General features: G+C 42.4%; 1 protein-coding gene across 1 annotated transcript; it reads right to left on the minus strand.

Moving 5' to 3' along the window:
• Positions 1-649: 649 nt before the first annotated feature.
• LOC140195863 (carboxypeptidase B-like) lies at positions 650-18,638 on the minus strand. Its single transcript, XM_072254502.1, has 11 exons — positions 18,573-18,638; positions 18,404-18,479; positions 18,197-18,321; positions 18,003-18,102; positions 15,472-15,573; positions 14,365-14,469; positions 14,156-14,266; positions 4,931-5,021; positions 3,625-3,827; positions 1,985-2,069; positions 650-837 (listed from the first exon to the last, which is right to left on the minus strand). The coding sequence occupies exons 1-11, from the start codon at positions 18,581-18,583 to the stop codon at positions 650-652; spliced, it is 1,197 nt and encodes a 398-aa protein (XP_072110603.1). The 5' UTR covers positions 18,584-18,638.
• Positions 18,639-21,374: the final 2,736 nt, after the last annotated feature.

Below are 21,374 nucleotides of genomic sequence, written 5' to 3' on the forward strand. Positions count from 1 at the left end.
TACCCCATCCATTATTTATTTATATACACACATTCTTTTTCTCTCTCTCCTTTTTCTCCCTCTGTCCCTCTCACTATACTCCTTGCCCATCCTCTGGGATCCCCCCTCCCACTTTCTTTCTCCCTAGGCCTCCCGTCTGTCCCATGATCCTTTCATATCCTTTTTGCCAATCAACTGTCCAGCTCTTGGCTCCATCCCTCCCCCTCCTGTCTTCTCCTATCATTTTGGATCTCCCCCGCCCCCTCCCACTTTCAAATCTCTTACTAGCTCTTCTTTCAGTTAGTCCTGACGAAGGGTCTCGGCCTGAAACGTCGACTGTACCTCTTCCTAGAGATGCTGCCTGGCCTGCTGCATTCACCAGCTACTTTGGTGTGTGTTGATTGTAAAAGGAACCTCAGGCTAATTATGTCCTCTGTTCAAAGAGTAATCACAGACACCATGAGACAAATGCCTTGCTTCTACATGATATGATCCAATGAGTCTGACAAGGACAAGTAACCAAAGTGAATGTTATCAAGGTGAATGTGTGCAAGGACATGATACTTGTGAAAAATACGAAGATTTCCGCTTGCAAAATCAAAACTGCTTTTATTTCTAAATCTAAAGTCAGTCTACATCCACCTTTAACTTTGCCCCGTCATTAGTAGGTTTAGTAAGGATGGTTGAGAACGTAAGTGGTGATGTAGTTGATTGCCAGCATAGTCTCTTCACACGTTGGTTTGATCAGGGACTCGGGCAACAGGAAACCATGTTCACCCGTGTCTCGGAGTTCAAAGGTAAATGAGTATATGATGCCAAGATCATAGGCCCAATCGTCCGAAGATCCAGCTGCAGGATCTAAAGAATTAGAATCAGGATTATTGTCACCGGCATGTGACGTGAAATTTGTTAACTTAGCAGTAGCAGTTCAATGCAATACATAATCTAGCAAAGGAAAATAATAATAATAATAAATAAAATAATAATTATGATAAATAGACAAGTAAATCAATTACAGTATATATATATATTAAATAGATTAAAAAACATGCAAAAACAGAAATACTGTATATTAAATAAAAAGTTTAGTAAGGATGTCAGAGGGAGTTGTTATTTTACATGGATAGGGATAAGTTCCCGGAGCGCAATGTTTGGGGTAGTGGTTGAGGTGGATTCATTAGGGACATTTAAGAGACTCATACACAGAGTGGGGCGTAGCGGTTAGCAGAGAGCTTTACAGCACAGACAACCTGGGTTCAATTCCCGCGGCTGCCTATAGGAGTCTGTACGTTCTACCTTTGACTGCGTGGGATTCCCCCGGGTGCTCCAGTTTCCTCCCTCAGTCCAAAGGCATACTGGTTGGTCATTGTAAACTGTCCTGTGACAAAGTTCAAATTAAATCGGGGGATTGCTGGGGGGCATGGCTCAGAGAGCCAGAAGAGCTTATTCTGTGCTCTAACTCATGAAGTAAATAAATATGTGTATGGTACGTGGAGGGTTATGGACTTGTAGCAGGAATGATTAGACTGATTGTGGAGTAGGTTTCAATAGGTAGAGGCAATATATTACGGGCCAAGCGGCCCGTTCTGCACTGTACTGTCTGTATTCAATGTTCTGATCCACTGCAGCCCAGTTTATCAAATCTAGAACAGCAGTTGCCAGGCAGCAAAGAAAACAACATATTGCCACAGTGGAGTGTTGTTACTTTTAATGGAACTTTACCCAAACTTGTCATTCCTTTAGGAGAACTAAGCTGGGCATTACACATTACTTCGCACACCAAGTGGTGTTTGGAAGACACCGTGTTTAGCATAGATGATTTGGGCTGAAAGGCCTGTTTTCTTGCTGTATCCGATGAATCAAAGGATAGGTTATTTCCCCAAGAGGGCAAATCATTAGGATTTGCCATCACAGAGAACTTCACTTCCTCAGTTGTTGAGGCTCAAATCAATAATTCTGTACTGTATGGCTCTCTGACTCTATGATGCATTAAGAGTATTCTTACATATTGTCGACGCTCCAGGACCATAGATGTAGTTAGTTCCATGAAGGCGTTCTAGTTCGTTAACCGCATTTGCAGCTAGGCCATTCTGAAATAAAATCACCAAAAAAAAACACCAGTCTTGATTATCAAAACTGTCAAACTGAAAGATAGGAGGAACTTGTGCAATATTCCATCTAGATGGATGTTTGTTAATCCTCAATGTTGGCCACAACCAAGCAGCCTGTCTGGAGAGACTGGAGGAGAAGACCACCCCTGCGTTACACCAATGTGCAAAAGAAGACAAACGGTGAATTTAGAAAATAAAGAAATACATACATAGATGGATACTGAGTCATGAGTTGTAGAGTCCCTGAAAATGAGTTCATAGGTAGTGAAATCAGTTTGGAGTTGAGGTGAGTGAAGTTATCTAATGGTGTTATGATCATTCATGATGCTATGTCTGTTAGAATAATGTGAAACCCACCTATTGCAACAAAGATAAACCATACATTAAATTAACACAGTAAATCCCAATTTGATGCACATTGAGAAGAAAAATTACAAAACACAAGATTAACAAATTATGGCATTTTTCTGGATCTACAGAGTCAGATCCACACTAAACTACACTGTGGTCACTTTATTCTGTACACCTCTACACCTCTCTAACCAGTTGATCATGTGGCAGAAACTCACTGCATATTCAGACAAAACATCAGAATGGTGAAGAAATGTGATCTAAATGACTTTGACAGTGGAATAATTGTTAATGATAGGTGGGGTGGTTTGAGTACCTCAGAAACTGCTGATCTCCTGGGATTCTCAAGCACAACTGTCTCTCAGATTTACAGAGAATTGTTCGAAAAACAAAAACAATTCCAGTGAGCAGCAGTATTTTGTGCAAAAGTGCCCTGCTAATGAGAGAGGTCAGAGGAGAATGGTCAAACTGGTTCAAACTGACAGGAAAGTGACAGTGACTCAAATCACTACACGCTACAACAGCGTGGTGCGGAAGAGCATCTCTGAACATAAAAGACATTGAACCTTGGATATATGGGCTACAGCAGCAGAAGGCAACAAGCATACTCTCAGTGACTTTGTAGAAGGTCACTGAGTGTATGGAGGCAACAGAACAAGCTGATAACATACAGGCAAACAATACCCTCAGATAAATTAATGGGAAGTGCAGAGCAGAAACATAGATATGACCTGGTAAAGACATGTTAGTGGATGTCAGATAAAAACTGCAATACTTGAAATCTGAAATAAAAACAGAAAATGGTGGAAACACCCAGAGATCAGGCAGATCTGTGGAAGGGAAGAAGGAGTCAACGGTTCAGACTGAGGCTCTTTGCCAGAACCGGAGAGCAAGGAACGCAGATTTCCATTTCTTGTTACCTGGAGAGTGAGGGAGGAATGGATAGGACAATGCTGAGAATTGTTGAGCTGTAGATGAAGCCATCTAACTGATAGGTTAATGAGGAGAGGTTAAAAAAAGAACACAAGCAAAATAAACAAAAGCCCTTAAGTGCAGAGATGTTAATCTTTCTCACTTGTTATCCTAGTTTTAAATGTTGCTTTAATGCATCAGACATTTTCTCAAATAAACAAGGTATTCTACATAGACTTTAAACTCATCAATAATTTACACAACAACTTACCAGCTCTTCATGACGACGTGAGTATGAAAAGGTGTAGCTATAGGGAAACAGAAGAAGCTGGGAGTACGAGTGGAACGCGAGATATGCCTTGATGTGCTGAAGATGGTCACGGACAAAATTCGCAACAGCTTTGACTTCCGGTTCAGATTCCACGAATGGGCCACAGTAAACGTTAGAGCATGAATTTTTCGAGGCACCAGTGGCTGTGAATTAGAAAAGTCATTGTTAGGTAGTCAAAAAGCTCATACTGCATTGAGACAGGCCCTTCAGCCCATTGAGTCCATGCTAACCATTCAGCAAATCATTTACACTAATCCAATTGTATTTGCCCCACATTCCCATCAATTGCCCCAGACTTATCAAAGGGTGAATTTACAGTGGTCTATTAACCTATCAGCCCGCACATCAGTAGGATCTAAAAAGAAACTGAAGCACACAGAGCAAGCTCACTCAGCCTCAGGGACATCATTGAAACTCCACCCAGACAGCATCAGAGGATAGGATTGTGCTCAGATTGCTGCGGAAACTCGTTTTCAGTCCTTACGAAGGGACCTGGCTCAAATCATTGACTGTTTATTCCTCTCCACAGATGCTGCCTGACCTGCTCAATTTCTCAGTTGAAGTTGGGGAATTTGTTAGGAAGGGTATGAGTCTGTGGCATTGAGTCTAGACGAGAATGTGGTCGAAGAGCAGTGATTATAGGGGAACAGTGTGTCACAGAAGTCCTGTCAGGAAGGCAAACTTCTTCAAAGTAGGCCTCAAAGAGATGTTAACAGCTTCTCTTGGGCAGCAAAAAGGACATTTCCCAAAATTAATCGAGGTTTCCTCCACAATTCCCCATTAAGCTGCAGTAACATTTACATTCAATTGCAATCTAACTCATTTAGGAGAGGGCAGTCACAGTGTGTCATGTCAGGCTAACTTGTCAATGGACCAGCCATGAATGGATTGTGAAATCTAAGCATTCTTCTTTTCTTTGTGAGATTTTCCCTGGCCTGATCTCCTCACTGAGCTGCTGACTGACAAACTCCGGAAAATGCATGTAAAAACTGTCTGGGAGTCACTTCCTGCCTCTGTCACAAACATTTCAGTGTGGAACTGGCCTGGCCTGATTTCTGAAGTTCACAGCTGAACCACCAAATACAATTTTGGATGAACATCGGGTGTCAACGCTGGGGCAGCAGGAATGAACAAATTCTGATTCATTGGCATCATTCCTTCCCACAAATATGAAAACTAAAACCATTTCAAAGCTAGGCTCACTACCCCTCACACAGAAGGTCTCGATTAAAACAGATGAACTCACAGCACCATGCGGCATCAAAGTTTCGGTTGGGGTCGGTGCCCATACAATTATTGCCAAGATACCTAGAGCGTGTTTTTCTCCAAAATCGATTCTACACACAAAACACAAATGACAGGCACATAATTGGCTAAAACGTCGGTTAGATTCTTTATAGGTATAATTTATGCACTTTCAATCTGTGCCATTTTTCTCCGGTACAGTAATTATGATTTAATGGTACAGCACCTCAGCACATTATCCCTGGATTAACATTGAACAGAGTACATTACATCACAGTACTAGTCATTTAGCCCACGATTTTGTGCCAATCTATTAACCTACTGTAAACCTTGCCCCCTGCATTGCCCTCTGCTTTTCCATTATCCTTGTGCCAATCTTAAATGCCACCAATATATCTGGCTCTACCACCACATCTGGCCGGCGTTCCACACACCTACTATCCTCTGTGTAAATAACTTTGCTTTGACATCTTATGTAGAGAGCCCCTCATTCAATGGGTTGAATGTCATAATTCTGACCCCTATATTTTACTCCAACCACCTTAAAATTATGCCCCTTCATTTTAGTCATTTCTGCCCTGGGTAAAAGTCTCTGGCTATCCATTCTATGTGTGTCCCTTATCATCTTGTACATCACTAATGCATTGCTAACTTCTGTAACGTGGAAAGCCTCCAGTCATGGTGGCTTCAGTCTTCCCGGTCTTTAGAGTCAGAGAGCACTGCAGCACAGAAGCAGACCCTTTGGCCCATCTAGTCCATGCCAAACAATTATTCTGCTTAGTCCCATCAAGAAGCCCCTGGACTATAGCCTTCCACAACCTTCCCATCCATTTTCTTATCAAAACTTCCTTTAACCGTTGAAATTGAAACTGCATCCACCACTTCTGCTGGCAGCTCATTCTGCATCCTTACCATCCTTTGAATGAAGGAGGTTCTCCCCCCAACCCCCAGTTCCCTTAAACTATTTATCCAGGTAAACAGTTTCCTTCCGTCCGGAAACAGAAGTAAAATGATTGCAGGCATTAGTAATCTGAAACAAAGACAGAAAATTCCAGAAAAATTCAGGAGATCATGAAACACCTGCAGAGAGTGAAATAGAGCAGAAGCTTTTGGTCAAAGACCTTTCATCCAAATTGAGTTCAAAGGTTCAAAGGTTCATTTGTTTATTTATTATCAAAACATGCATCCATATACAACTCTGAAATTTATCTTCTCCAGATAGCCAGAATTCTGATCAATGGTTATTTATTCACCTGAAGCATTAACTCCATATTCCCTCCACAGGTGCTGCCTGACCTGCTGAGCCTTTCCACTATTTTCCGTACTTGCTTCTTTTCATCCTCCATTGGATGCAGTGGAACAGTATGTCAGTTCAGAGCAAGCAGAGAGGTTGTGATAGTGTGTCACTTTACACCTGATGGCAGTTTACCTGTTAAGTCCAATCAGCTTTCAGATTAGCTTGATAAGAGCAATGAGTGGAAGAGAATTGGGTGGAGGGGGAGCAGGTTGTTCAGCTTTGAAGAGAATGTATGTGGTTTTAGTAAGATCTGTATTGGATTATGGAAATATAGTATATGGATCAGCAGCTAGGTCTCTTATAAGGAAACTGGATGTGATTCAGGCTCAGGCCTTGAGAGTGTGCAGTGGGGCTTTTAAAACGTCACCAGTGTAAGCCCTACAGGTAGAAATGGGAATAATGCCTTTGGAACTAAGAAGGATGCAACTGATGGCAAACTACTGGGCTAACTTGCAGGGGCACAATGATTCTCACCCTACTAAAGGAGTGTTGCAGGAGTGCTGGGAAAATGGGAGGTTTCAGAGGGATACCTTTAGTCGGGTAGGGAATGATATCGCGAAAGAATGTGGAGTATTTGATCTGAGGATAAGTCCTTCAGTAGTTTATCCGGTTGTAGCTCCATGGAAGCTTGTATGGCCTGACATAGACTGGCATTTGTTAGAGGTAAAAAGGAAAGAAAGATATAAAACAGATTTGGTAAATGCACTTAACTGTCATGTGATGGAAAAGTATAGCGATTATACTCACATTTATACGGAAGGTGCAAAGGAACCTAAAACAGGAGTGACAGGGTTTGGGGTGGTCATACCAGCAAAGGAAATTGGAATCAGCAGAAGAACATCTAATAAGTTAGGGGTGATTACAGTGGAGATGCTGGCGGTGTTGGTTGCGTTGCAATGGGTGCAGAAAGCCAGACAAGCCAAAGCATTGATATGTTCAGATTCATCCTCAGTTCTAGCAAGTTTAAGGTCTTTTCACACAAACAGTCGGCAAGATGTACTTTATGAAGTCCTTCAGTTAGTTACAAGAATTGCAAATCAGGGAGGTCAGGTAAAATTTCTATGGGTTCCAGCACATGTAGGGGTGAAGGGGAATGAGAGGGTGGATGAGTTGGCAAAGAGGGCGTTAAAGAAAGAAAATATGGAAATGCACATTAGTATCAGTAATGCAGAGGTTAAGTGTGTAATCTGGGAAAAAGTCAACCGAATGTGGCAAGAAAGATGGGACAGGGAGGGGAAAGGGAGGCATTTATATCAAATACAAAAGAGTGTTGCAGTTACTAGGGTAGGTAATGGAAACAGAAGAGAGGAAACTGTGTGGACTAGGTTAAGGCTGGGGCATTGTGCATTAAACAAAACATTGAAAATGATAGGGAAACACCAGACAGGATTGTGTGAGGAATGTCAGGAAGAGGAGTCAGTAGAACATGTAGTTCTGAGCTGCAGGAAGTATGGGATACAGAGAGAGATGATGAGAAATAAATTAAGGGAGTTGGGGATGCAGGAATTCACATTAAAAAGGTTGCTGGGCATGGGTGAGAGAGCACAAGTCTGGGTATTTTTAGCATTTTTAAGGGGTACAGGGGTTTTTTTATAGAATATGACGAATAAACAGGAATAGGATACTAGGATGGTCAAAGATGGGAGGGTGAAGTGTAGGTTTGTGTGTGTGTGTGTGTGTGTGTGTGTGTGTGTGTGTGTGTGTGTGTGTGTGTGTGTGTGTGTGTGATTGGGTGAAGGGATTTAGAATGTATGTCTAGTGCACATTTTGGAGCAGAGGGTGGCGGTAATGCACCATTAAGCTGGATGCCAACTGCCGTAAAACAAGATACAGACAGACAGACAGAATTGGGTGGAGGGAGTGGCTGAGTTGGCTCGACTGGAAGCTGGCTGTGTTTTGCTTGATGCGTGAGTGTGGTTTGGAACCTGTTGAGGGAAAGAGAGTGGGGAAGGAACGGAAATTGCTGGGAGGGGGTCGTGTGGGACTGGTAATGGCGGACAAGATAAGAGGCGGGGTTGAGGGAAAGAAAGTGGAGAAGGAGAGGGATAGAGACTTGGGACCAGAGGTTGGCAGCTGGGGAGAGGTGGATTATTGTGAAGGGAGAAATAAAGGGAATGAGGAGGTAGTGAGGGGTCAGATGAATAAAAACCAAGACAAAGGGAATAAAAGAATAAGAAATGATAGTGGAGAAAGCTCTGAAAGTGAGGAAGATGAACAAGCTCAGAGAGGAGGTGTTGTCATAATTAGGTTTAATCAGAAGGCTCAGGGACATATGAAGAAAATTAACCCGTTTGTGCTAACAACAACTCTGACAAATAAGATAGGGGAAATAGTATTTGCAAAAGTTCTTAATGATGGCAACTTATTGGTAAGATGTGCGAATGAGGAACAACTTGAGAAAGCACTCAAGCTAAAAGAGATAGGAAAATGCAAGGTGGAATACACAGGGAGGGTGGGAGCACAAAACAATGGTTGTAAAGGAGTGATCACGGGGATACCAATGAGTATAAATATGGAGGAGATAAAGAGGAATATCAAAGGAGGGAAAGTAATGAATGTTCAAAGACTGAAAACAACAAAGGAGGGAGTGAAAAAGGAAAGTGAATCAGTATTGATTGAATTTGAAGAAGAAAGAGTGCCAAGGAAGGTGTTCCTGGGTTTCATGAGTTACCCAGTAAGGGTGTATGTGCCAAAGCCATTGAGGTGCTATAATTGTCAAAGGTTTGAACACGTGGCTAAAAACTGTAAAAGGCAGAGGAGATGTGCTAGATGTGGGGATGATCATGAATATGGAAAGTGTGGGACAGGAGTTCAACCAAAATGCTGCAATTGTGGAGGAGCTCATAATTTTGCATATAGTGGGTGTGAGGTTGTGAGACGGGAGACTAAAATTCAAGAAATAAGAGTGAAAAGAAAGATCACTTATGCAGAAGCTGTAAGAATGTCAAGAGAACAGAATAATGCTCCTAATGAACAGGGAGCAATAGGGATACGAGAGATGCAACAAAGAACAAATGACAGGATTTATGTAGACAAAAAGGCTCTAGTAACATTCATTGCAGGAGTGATTAATAGTACGGCTGAGGTAAAGTCAAAAAGTGACAAAATTCAGCTGGTGGTAAAAGCAGCAGTAAACCATTTAGGGTTAGTAGGACTGACATGGGAGGAAGTGAGGGAGAACCTCAGTAATCAGTCAAGCCAGGAAGTGTCATGTGTTGGTTAATACTAATTATGGTGATTCTTTTACAATGGAATGCAAGGAGCTTACTGGCCAATAGCCAGGAATTCAAGCACTTTATTAAAGAAATGGTTGTAAAACCGGATGTAGTGTGTATTCAGAAAACTTGGTTGAAACCAACTTTAGACTTTGTGGTATATGGGTATACAATGATAAGGAAAGATAGAAATCTAGGGGGAGGAGGGTAATCAAGCAAGGTATACCATATAGGGTACTGGAAAAAGGAGATGATCAGGAATACATAGTGGTGGAAGTGTGGGAGAGAGGGGAGGGAGTGGTTATAATTAACTACTACAATCCATGTAAAAGGTTGGATTTGGACAGCCTATTAAAGATATAAGGACAAAACAGACATAAAGTAGTGTGGTGTGCAGATTTCAATGCTCATAGCACAATAAGGGGGGATCAGATTACACATCCAAATGGAAAGGTAATGGAAGATTTGATGGAAAAAAGGGATTTGGTGTGTATGAATGATGGTAGCGGCACAAGGATAGATATAACAACTGGAACTGAGTCAGTGTTAGATATTACGTTAGTGTCTAATACCTTGGCTGGCATTAGTAACTGGGGAGTTTGGACTGCTTCAACAGTAGGCAGTGATCACTACCCAGTTTTGTGTTCAGTGGGTGAAAGAGTTGAAGTAAGACCAGGTGGCGGAACCCTAAAGTGGGTGTTTGAAAAAGCTGATTGGGGTAAGTTCCAGAAGTTGAGTGAAGAAGAGTTGACAAAGATTGATATTTCTGGAAATGTAGATGAATTAAACAGTCAGGTGACTTCAGCAATTATCATGGCAGCAGAAGGATCTATACCTAGGAGTAAAAATAGGATGAATAGAAAACTGGTACCATGGTGGACAGAGGAATGTTGTCAGGCTGTAAAAAACAGAAATAGAGCATTCAGGCTAGTTAAAAGAATCCATAATATGCAGCATTTGGTTCAATATAAGAAAGCACAGGCAGTGGTGAGAAGAACTATACGTCAAGCTAAAAGGGCAAGTTGGAGGAGTTTTTGCGACAAGGTAGGAAGAACAACACCTGTGGGAGAGATATGGGGAATGATTAAGAGGATGGGAGGAGATAGAAGGGAATGGGAATATCCAGTAATGATATCTGAGGAGGAAACTGCAGTCTCCAGTAGGGATAAGGCTGAGGTCCTGGCCAAGTCATTTGTACTGATACACAGTTCAGAAAATTTGTCTGAAGAAGGGAGAAGAAGAAGGGAAAGAATAATGAGCCAACACCCAGGTGTGTTAAGCAGGAGGGAAGGAACAGATGATATAATTGATGATCCATTTACATTAGCAGAAATGGTGAGAGCAATAAAGAGATCGAGACCAACCTCCCCAGGGAAAGATCTGATATGCTCTGTGATGCTAAAAAATCTAGGAGAAGGAGCGCTCTTGAAGTTGCTGCATTTTTATAACAGAGTGTGGGAGGAGGGAAGATTACCAAGTGCATGGAAAGAAGCAGTAGTAATTCCAATAAGGAAGCCTGGCAAGGATCTGTCAAAACCCACTAGCTACAGACCAATTGCAGTAACATCAAGTATATGTAAGATAATGGAAAGGATGATAACAGAAAGGTTATCATATGAGCTTGAGAAAAGGGGAATGCTGGCAAGTTATCAGAGTGGTTTTAGAAAGGGAAGGAATTCCATGGACTCCGTGATTATGTTAGAGACTGAAATAAGGAAGGCCCAGGCAAATAGAGAGTCAGTAGTGGCAGTGTTCTTTGACATTGAAAAAGCCTATGATATGATGTGGAAGGAAGGATTATTAATTAAACTGCACAAGATGGGGCTTGGTGGGAGAGTTTTTAATTGGATTAAAGATTTTTTGTTTGGTAGAAAAATTCAAGTTCAGATTGGATCAGAATTATCAAAACAATACATAGTGGAAAATGGCACACCTCAAGGTAGTGTGATTAGCCCGTTACTTTTCATCATTATGATCAATGATGTCTTCACAAAGGTACCAGTGGATATAAGTAGGTCACTGTTTGCGGGTGATGGAGCCTTGTGGAAAAGAGGCAGGAACATGGACCATATAATCAGGAAACTACAAGAAGCAATTGATGAAGTGGTGGAGTGAGGTTATGATTGGGGATGTAGATTTTCAGTAGATAAAACTGTAATTTTTACCAGGAAAAGGGTTGAGGTAGGGAAGAAGCTAAGAATGTATGGGGTTGAATTAGAAAGGGTTGCATCACTTAAATTTCTGGGAGTTATATTTGATTCACGATTAACATGGGCAGACCATATCAGGAAAGTTGTGGAGAAATGTAAAAAAATAATAAATGTGATGAGATGTTTGACTGGTAGGGAATGGGGAGCAAGTTGTTTACCTTTGAAGAGAATGTATGTGGCTTTAGTGAGATCTGTATTGGATTATGGCAATATAGTATATGGATCAGCAGCTAGGTCTCTTATAAGGAAACTGGATGTGATTCAGTCTCAGGCCTTGAGAGTGTGCAGTGGGGCTTTTAAAATGTCACCAGTGTCAGCCCTACAGGTAGAAATGGGAATAATGCCTTTGGAACTAAGAAGGATGCAACTAATGGCAAACTACTGGGCTAACTTGCAGGGGCACAATGTTTCTCACCCTACTAAAGGAGTGTTGCAGGAGTGCTGGGAAAATGGGAGGTTTCAGAGGGATACCTTTAGTCGGGTAGGGAATAATATTGCGAAAGAATGTGGAATATTTGATCTGAGGATAAGTCCTTCAGTAGTTTATCCGGTTGTAGCTCCATGGAAGCTTGTATGGCCTGACATAGACTGGCATTTGTTAGCGGTAAAAAGGAAAGAAAGATATAAAACAGATTTGGTAAATGCATTTAACTGTCATATGATGGAAAAGTATAATGATTATACTCACATTTATACGGATGGTGCGAAGGAACCTAAAACAGGAGTGACAGGGTTTGGGGTGGTAATACCAGCAAAAGAAATTGGAATCAGCAGAAGAACATCTAATAAGTTAGGAGTGTTTACAGTGGAGATGCTGGCAGTGTTGGTTGCTTTGCAATGGGTGCAGAAAGCCAGACAAGCCAAAGCATTGATATGTTCAGATTCATCCTCAGTTCTAGCAAGTTTAAGGTCTTTTCACACAAACAATCGGCAAGATGTACTTTATGAAGTCCTTCAGTTAGTTACAAGAATTGCAAATCAGGGAGGTCAGGTAAAATTTCTATGGGTTCCAGCACATGTAGGGGTGAAGGGGAATGAGAGGGTGGATGAGTTGGCAAAGAGGGCGTTAAAGAAAGAAAATGTGGAAATGCACATTAGTATCAGTAAAGCAGAGGTTAAGTGTGTAATCTGGGAAAAAGTCAACCGAATGTGGCAAGAAAGATGGGACAGGGAGGGGAAAGGGAGGCATTTATATCAAATACAAAAGAGTGTTGCAGTTACTAGGGTAGGTAATGGAAACAGAAGAGAGGAAATTGTGTGGACTAGGTTAAGAGTGGGGCATTGTGCATTAAACAAAACATTGAAAATGATAGGGAAACACCAGACAGGATTGTGTGAGGAATGTCAGGAAGAGGAGTCAGTAGAACATGTAGTTTTGTGTTGCAGGAAGTATGGGATACAGAGAGAGATGATGAAAAATAAATTAAGGGAGTTGGGGATGCAGGAGTTCACATTAAAAGGGTTGCTGGGCATGGGTGAGAGAGCACAAGTCCGGGTAATTTTAGCGTTTTTAAGGGATACAGGGGTTTTTTATAGAATATGACGAATAAACAGGAATAGGATACTAGGATGGTCAAAGATGGGAGGGTGAAGTGTAGGTTTGTATGTGTGTATATATATATATTATATATGTGTGTGTGCGCGTGCGTGCGCGCGATTGGGTGAAGGGATTTAGAACGTATGTCTAGTGCACATTCTGGAGCAGAGGGTGGCGGTAATGCACCATTGAACTGGATGCCAACTGCTGTAAAACAAGATACAGACAGACAGAGAATTGGGTGGACCAAGAAGTGAGCTTCAGAGAGCTCCACTCATTACAAGTGCAGAGGGAATTATAACACTTTGTGGATGCTGAGCAGGCAATTTTTTAATTCCTGTAACAGAACAAATTCCCTGGCAGATTCTACTTCCCTTCAACCATTGGGTTCTTGAACCAACCCACAAACCTTAATCACTACTAGTTAGCAGCACTATGAACATTCTGATCACTTTGCACTAAAATGAACTTTGTTATTTGTTCTATTTCTTGTTCTTGTAACATTTGTGAATAACTTATGTTTAATTTTTCTCGTGAATCCTGCTTATCTGATACTATGTGCCTGAGATGCTGATACCAGTACATGTTTCATTGCACTTGGGGATACATGTACTTAAGGATATGACTATAAACTTGACTTTGATTTAGAATTAGATGATGAAGATCATATGTAATTCTTTTTGGGGTACAATAATTAAGATATCAATTGTGATATAAGACTAGAATTCTGCACTTCCATACACGGGGTTAAATAAAGTAGTGAATGAAGGAACCTGAGCTCAATGATGTGGGTAGTGTGCAGAATACCTGAAACAGAACAATGCCAATAAGGAAAGAAAATAACATTGCAGTGGATTGCTGGCCTGTGACCAGACAGATGAATAGATATGTCATGCAGGTTGGAAAACAAAGCAAATGCTCAGCCAAGTGGAATGACATGCACAATATTTTACACAATGATGTTTACCCGAGTCCAGGTGTAAGAGTAACCATCCACATTTACAACTGGAACTACGAAGAAATCCAATCCATTGAGAAGTGTCTTCAGGGGGGAGCCATTTTCATAGGATTCAACAGCCTACGAAATATAATGGATTCAGAATGAATTGTGTGTTTCTCAATGTCAGTAAGAAAGCTTCTGTAACTGAATTCCACAGCTGAGGTCTCTCCACTGACCTCCTTCACAAACCACTGGCAAAAGGCGGGAGAAATCCATTCCCGGGCGTGGATCCCACATTCCATGAAGATGGCAGGTTTCACCACACGCTTTCTCTTGCCAACCTTGAAGAAAGGAATTGGGAGATATGTTCAAAATTCCAGCCAGTACGATCAAGTGTCATCAAGTTTTCAGTAAATGCAGAACAAACAAAAATGCAAATGCTCAAATCTGAAAGCTGGCAGAACTCAGAAGGTCAGGCAGTACTCGTGGTAAGAGAAACGATATAACGTTTCAGCTCATAGAAGCCAATTCAGGCTTTTATTTGGTTGCTTTTGCCCAGAACTATGAAATCCCCTCAAACATGGACCAAAAACAGAATACTTATGACCTCACCAACATCACCAAGGCTACTAAATTATCAACACTCTTTTGCCATTGACATCACCTAACCCTCATCCATCATGACTAAAACTGCTTCCTAATAGCTTCTAGATTAACCCAGCATCCATTTTCCCATTTCTGAGAGATAAATTTCAGGCACTGAGCAACAGATATAATAGGGTCGATACATTTCATCAGGATTGGATGAAGAGTCTTGGCCCTTAATGCCAAAGTTTATGCCCCTCCATAGATAAGACCTGACTTGTTGAGTTCTTCTAGAATTTTGTGTATGTTGCTCAAGATTTCCAACATCCACAGAATCCCTCATTGTCTAGGTAATTCAGCCGTTGATATTTCGGTGAAAATTGACAAGTTAGAGCTGACAGACCAGGAACCCCCCTCAACAAAACCGGATGATACAGAAGTCTGAATTCCCACATCACAATGTTCAGAAGCAGCTACCTTCCGCAACCATCAGGTTCTTGAACCGACCTGCACAACTCTAATCTTAGCTAAACAATGGAACACCATGGAGCACCACTTCCACTTCCATGGATTCATCTCCAATTGAGCTTGTGTTCTTTGTACTTGGCATTCTTTTTTTCTCTCTTCCCACTGCCTTGTATAAGTTATGTACAATTTATGTTCTGTGTGCTATATAGACCTCTATGCATCTGTTGCTGCTACAAGCAATGTTTTCATTGTATCACATGACAATAAATGCAACTTAAGCATGATCTTACCCGAAGGAGATAGATGCTTCTTCCCTCATAGCTCTTTCCAATTTTTTCCCGAGAAATTAGCCTTGGGTTGGCTTCTGCTATTTTAGCAGTCCAAGCTTCAATCTACAATTGATAATCAAAGCTTTATTAAGTCTGGATGCATCTGTACCATTATTAGTTTGGATGTGTCAGTCTGATAAGGAAGATTTTGGTAGCTAACAAGCTATTGAGGATGATACTTGGTGATTCCAGAAGGATGATTGCATTCCCTACAGAACCCCAGGTGTTGATATCTCATGGAATGGCCACCACATTATCTCCTCTGTTATTTGTGTTATAGTCACTGATACGTAGAAACATGGAAAATCTGCAGCACATTAAAGGCACTTCATCCCACAATGTTGTGCCAATCATGTATCCTACTCTAGAAGCTGCCTATAATTTCTTACTGCATAGCCCTCTCTTTTTCTAAACTCTATCTAAGAGTCTCTTAAAAGACCCTATGGTATCCACCTCTACCACCTTCGCTGGCAGTGCATTCCACGCACCCACCACTCTCTGTGTGAACACCTTACCTCTGACATCCCCCTTGTACCTACTTCCAAACACCTTAAAACTGTGCCCTCCTTGTGTTAGCCATTTCAGCCCTGGGAAAAAACCTCTGGCTATTCACACGGTTAATGCCTTTCATCATCTTACACACCTCAATCAGGTCACCTCTCATCCTCTGTCGCTCCAAGGAGAAAAGGCCAAGTTCACTCAACCTATTCTCATATGGCATCTTCTCAAATCCAGGCAACATCCTTGTAAATATCCTCTGCACTCTCTCTATAGTATGCACATCCTTCCTGTAGTGAGGTGACCCGAACTAAACACAGTAGAAGTGGGGTCTGACCAAGGTCTTATATAGCTGTAACGTTACCTCACGGCTCTTGAACTCAGTCCCACGGTTGATGAATGCCAACACACCATACGCCTTCTTAACAACACTGTCAACCTGCGCAGCAGCTTTGAGTGTCCTAAGGACATGGGCCCGAATGTCTTGCTGATCTCCACACTGCCAAGTGTCTTACCATTAATATTATATTCTGTCTTCAAATTTGACCTACCAAAATGAACCACTTTACACTTATTTGGGATGAACTCCATTTGCCAATTCTCAGCCCAGTTCTGCATCCTATCGATGTCCTGCTGTAACCTTGGACAACCCTCTAGACTATCTACAACACCCCCAACTTTTGTGGCATCAAAACATTGTGGGAGAAAATCAGCCCTGAGTGTCTCAATAATCCTGAAAAGAGATACCTTCTTGGTCAGCATCCCACAGCAAACCAGATGTCTCCCAACTAACAAGAACAGCAGTGAGTCCACACTCCCCTAATGTCCACCACAACCAGCACCTGCAATAAGAATATTGGCTGTTCTTTTAGAAAACAGCAGCACCATGGTGCCCTGTAATGTGTGCCTGTGCACGCGTATATATATTATGTTACTTGAACGCAAAGCAATATGAACTGTGCACAAAGGGTTGTCACTCTCTATCTCGTTGGCATGTTATTATACTTCATGATTGTACACAATCATATTTCCTTTTTCAGTTTCTGATGTGGGCGGTGTTGACAATGTGGAGTTTGCGATGATTTGCCGGTCTTAGGACTGGCTTATTTATACTGTTTTTTTTCGAAGAAATTATTCAGTGCGCACATGATGTCACTGGGCAAAAAAATTGCACAGCACAAGGTTGTTGCGCACACTAGTCATTATAAATTAGAAGGAACTTTGACCAGGACCACTTCCCTGAGCATTGCAAGGAAACCCAGGAGCTAGCTGACCAGAAACTCAAAGCGTCTTTGTGTTAAAATCGTCTGGCAAAATAATAGAATCAATGCTCCAGGCAGCAGAATGGTAAGGTGTGACAGGAAGCACATGATTTAATGAACAGTAGGCTACTTAGTTTGTAGATAGCACAGTACTGAATAGAAGAGCTATATGACTCTGTCACTGATACTTAACCCTCCCTATGATTCACCATGTTCATTACAAGCTGTAACTCCAAAAAGATAAGGGTTTCAAAACCACACAAGATACTTAATCCAGGCTCACGCTCCAGTGCAGGACCAAGAGATGGCTACACTGTTGGAACTGATTTGCTTTGGTAAATAAAATAAAATATCCAAGAGGAATATTCTTAGAAAATCTAAGTACTCTCCCAGAATCCAGTCTATATTTGTCGACAAGTCAGTACTTGGACAGATGTCCTACATATTTCCCAAGTGAGATGTTATTTCAATCTGCTGAATATTGATTTTCTGCCAAATTTTTGCAGTTCTGATTTTGCGCATAGAATGCCCTGCTAAAGGCATCATATAAATACCTGTCTTTTCTAGCAAATTCATTGGATAGATTGCTGTCTGTCAGTTCAAAGGATACACTGTATAAAGCATAGTCAATGTTAGATTGCCATAATTGAATATGCTCTAATGGCTACCAGCTGTCCTACACCAGACTGTGTGAACAATTCAAACACAATCCTGCAATAAAATCCATTTTACCTGTTCCCAACTATGATAATTTTCATAATTGTAGTTTGGTCCTGATAATGTCTTATTAAACTGGTCTGTAATCAAGACTTGCAGGTTGTCATTTAGTACCCTGTAGGAGACAAAGCATTGTTTCATTTCCAGTAGAAACTGAGTTATTAAACAATGATAAGACGATGAATGTTTAGACGGAACCTGAAACTGACTCATATTTTAATCCAATCTTCTCCAGCTCACTTAGAATTTCGGAGACCCACTCTGCAGGGACCCTAATGTCCGCAGTCGAGTTTATCATCAACAAATCTGCCCAGGTTGGCAACCAGAAATCCACCTACATGCACAGAAAGGACCCAATTAGTTCTTTAGTTTACCTGCACTGACTTCAGCTTCATCTGGCAATAAGAAATGTTTACCTTTTCAGTGTCAGACATGGTCCTTAAGAACTGGATGTGCTGTTCATTTCCAGGCCTCAGGCGCAAAACTTTATCCCTTACAGAACAAAAAAATAAAGTCAGATTGAATTTGTCTGGGACAATTCCCCAGTTCCATCACGTCTACGACAGATGCAGGGATGTTCCTTACCCAGAGTGCATTCCAACAGGAAATGCTTCCGAAATCACTGCAACAAGCCCCAGGAACAGAAGTCCTTCCATGGTTTACCTCGGATTGCCTGACACCCCATGTAGATCGGACAGTTATATATATCCAGCTAAATTACAAACAGGTGAGTGTTGGGTAAAACTCCTGAAACTTCCATGACGCAGGTGCCTGGCAACATTCCAGAAAACTGCTTGAAAACAATCTGATGATTGCCTGTAGCCACTCCCAAATTGAGAAGGATCAGGAATCATCCTTTGTCTTTTAAATGGCTTCACTCTGATCTCAGGTGTCACTATGTTATAATTTTTTAAACCCACCAAATTTACCAGGGAGGTGCTGACTGCCCTCAAACTGTGGTACCCAAGTGCAGGCTGGAGACACTCTGGGCAAAGAATGAGGCTCAGCACAGTGATGCAGTTGGTTCCTGGCTCCCGTGATCTGCGTTCAGTCCTGATGGTTGAATCTGTCTCAGAAGCACCCCCACTGAACAGAGAGCCGGAATCCATGAGAAGATTAGCCGAGCTGGCCTTACACAGCATTACAATCCAAATCTACAACAGCAGACATCCAGTCTGAACTCATGGACAAGAGTATACAACAGCAAGGAGTGGTAGTGACCACAGAAAAGCACCATTTCACATTTAGCATGTTTGGGTCCAGGGTAAGAGAAACAAGAAAGAGCCAGCCATATTTCCTGGCACTCTCCCCAATAGTCAAAAACTCATAAGGCACAGAAACAGGCCCTTCAGCCCATGCAGTCATTGGTGAGCGTTAATCTGCCTAGTCCCATCAACCTGCACCTGGACCCTATCGCTCCATACCTCTCCCATCCATGGACTTATCCAAGCTTCTGTTAAGTGCCAAAATAATAGTCATGAGGCATTTAGAGGGTTGCAATCAATGCTCTCCCAGAAACTGATAAACACAGGAAATTCTGCAGTTGCTAGAAATCACACACAGAATGCTGAGGGAACTCAGGAGCTCAGACATAATCTATGAAGGGGATTTTTATTCCCTCTATAACTGCCTCCAGACTTGCTGAGATCCCCTAGTATAGTCCCCTTTGGGATCTGAGGAGTGCTGGATTAGTGAAAATGCCGAAATGCAGAAGGATCACATTAAACATAATCGGTGCTGGATTATCGAAGGAACCAGATTACAGGTAGTCGGATTAGTGAAGGTTGACCTGTATATTGCATGTCTGCCAAACTCATCACTCTTTGAAGTGAGTACTTAGTAGACATTTACTCTGCCAGCCAATTAGTCATGCTAAGAGAATTTCCTGGAAGGTCACATCAGAGGTACAAGTACTGCCCTCCCCCTGTACCCATCAGCAAGCCTGAGAAGTGGAAACACCGCCCGTGCAGTTAGCAGTGATTTAACTGTATTTTATTGAGATACAATGCAGAATAGGCCCTTCTGGCCCTAACAGCCTGGAGCCACTGCAGTCCCCCCCAATTTAATCCCAGTTTAATCATGGGACAGTTCACAAAAATTAATTAACCTACCAGCTGATACGTCTTTGGGCTGTGGGAGGAAACTGGAGTACCTGGAAGAAACCCAAACAGTTACAGGGAGAATGTACAATCTCTTCAAAGGCAGCAACCAGAATTGAACCCTGCTTGCCTGCCTTGTGCTAACCACCGTGCCGCCCCGCGACGAAAAGCCTCGAGAGCAGCCTGCTTTTTGAGGGCTGAGGGTTTTGGCTCAATGGGGCTTCGGCGATAACGGGTCCAGGCGAGGTGAGTTACTTGTGAAGAAATGGAATAGGAAGTATGTCTGTGAGGTCGGTGTTCTGTACTGGGTGTCAGATGTGAGATGTCCGGGAGACTCCCAGCCTCCTGCATGGCCACATCTGCACCAGGTGCGTCGAGCTGCAGTTCCTTAGGGACCGTGTTAGGGAACTGGAGATGCAGCTCGATGACCTTCGTCTGGTCAGGGAAAGTGAGGAGGTGATAGAGAGGAGCTATAGCCAGGTGGTCACACGGGGACTACGGGAGAATGAGGAGATTATAGATCGTAGCGACAGGCAGGTAGTTACGCCAAAGGAGCAGAGGACAGGAAATTGGGTCACTGTCAGGTGAGGGAAGGGGAAAGGGCAGGCAGAGCAGGGTTCCCCTGTGGCCATTCCCCTCAACAACAAGTATACCACATTGGATACTGTTGGGGGGGATGACTTACCTGGGACTAGCTGCAGTAGCCGGATCTCTGGCACTGAGTCTGGCTCTGCAGTGCAGAAGGGAGGGGGGAAAAGAGGAGAGTGGTAGTGATAGGGGACTTGATGGTTAGAGGTGCAGATAGGAGGTTCTGTGGTCGTGACAGAGAATCCAGGATGGTTTGTTGCCTCCCAGGTGCCAGGGTCAAGGATGTCTCTGATCGATTGCATGACATTCTGAGGTGGGAGGGTGATCAGCCAGATGTCGTGGTGCACATCGGTACCAATGACATAGCAAGGAAGAGTGAGGAGGTCCTGGAGAGTGAGTATAGAGAGCTTGGTAGAATGTTGAAAAGCAGGACCTCAAGGGTGGTAATCTCAGGATTGCTACCTGTGCTACATGCCAGTGAGGGTAGGAATCTGGAGAATGAACCAGTGGCTGAGGAACTGATGCAGGGAGCAGGGTTTCAGATTCCAGGATAATTGGAACCTCTTCTGGGGCAGGTGGGACCTGTACAAGAGAGACGGGTTACACTTGAACTACAGGGGGACTAGTATCCTTTCAGGGAGGTTTGTTAATGCTATTGGGGGGGGCTTTAAACTAGATTTGCAGGGGGATGGGAACCAAA

Source organism: Mobula birostris, chromosome 4 (assembly GCF_030028105.1).
Source record: "Mobula birostris isolate sMobBir1 chromosome 4, sMobBir1.hap1, whole genome shotgun sequence".
NCBI classification, from domain to species: domain Eukaryota; kingdom Metazoa; phylum Chordata; class Chondrichthyes; order Myliobatiformes; family Myliobatidae; genus Mobula; species Mobula birostris.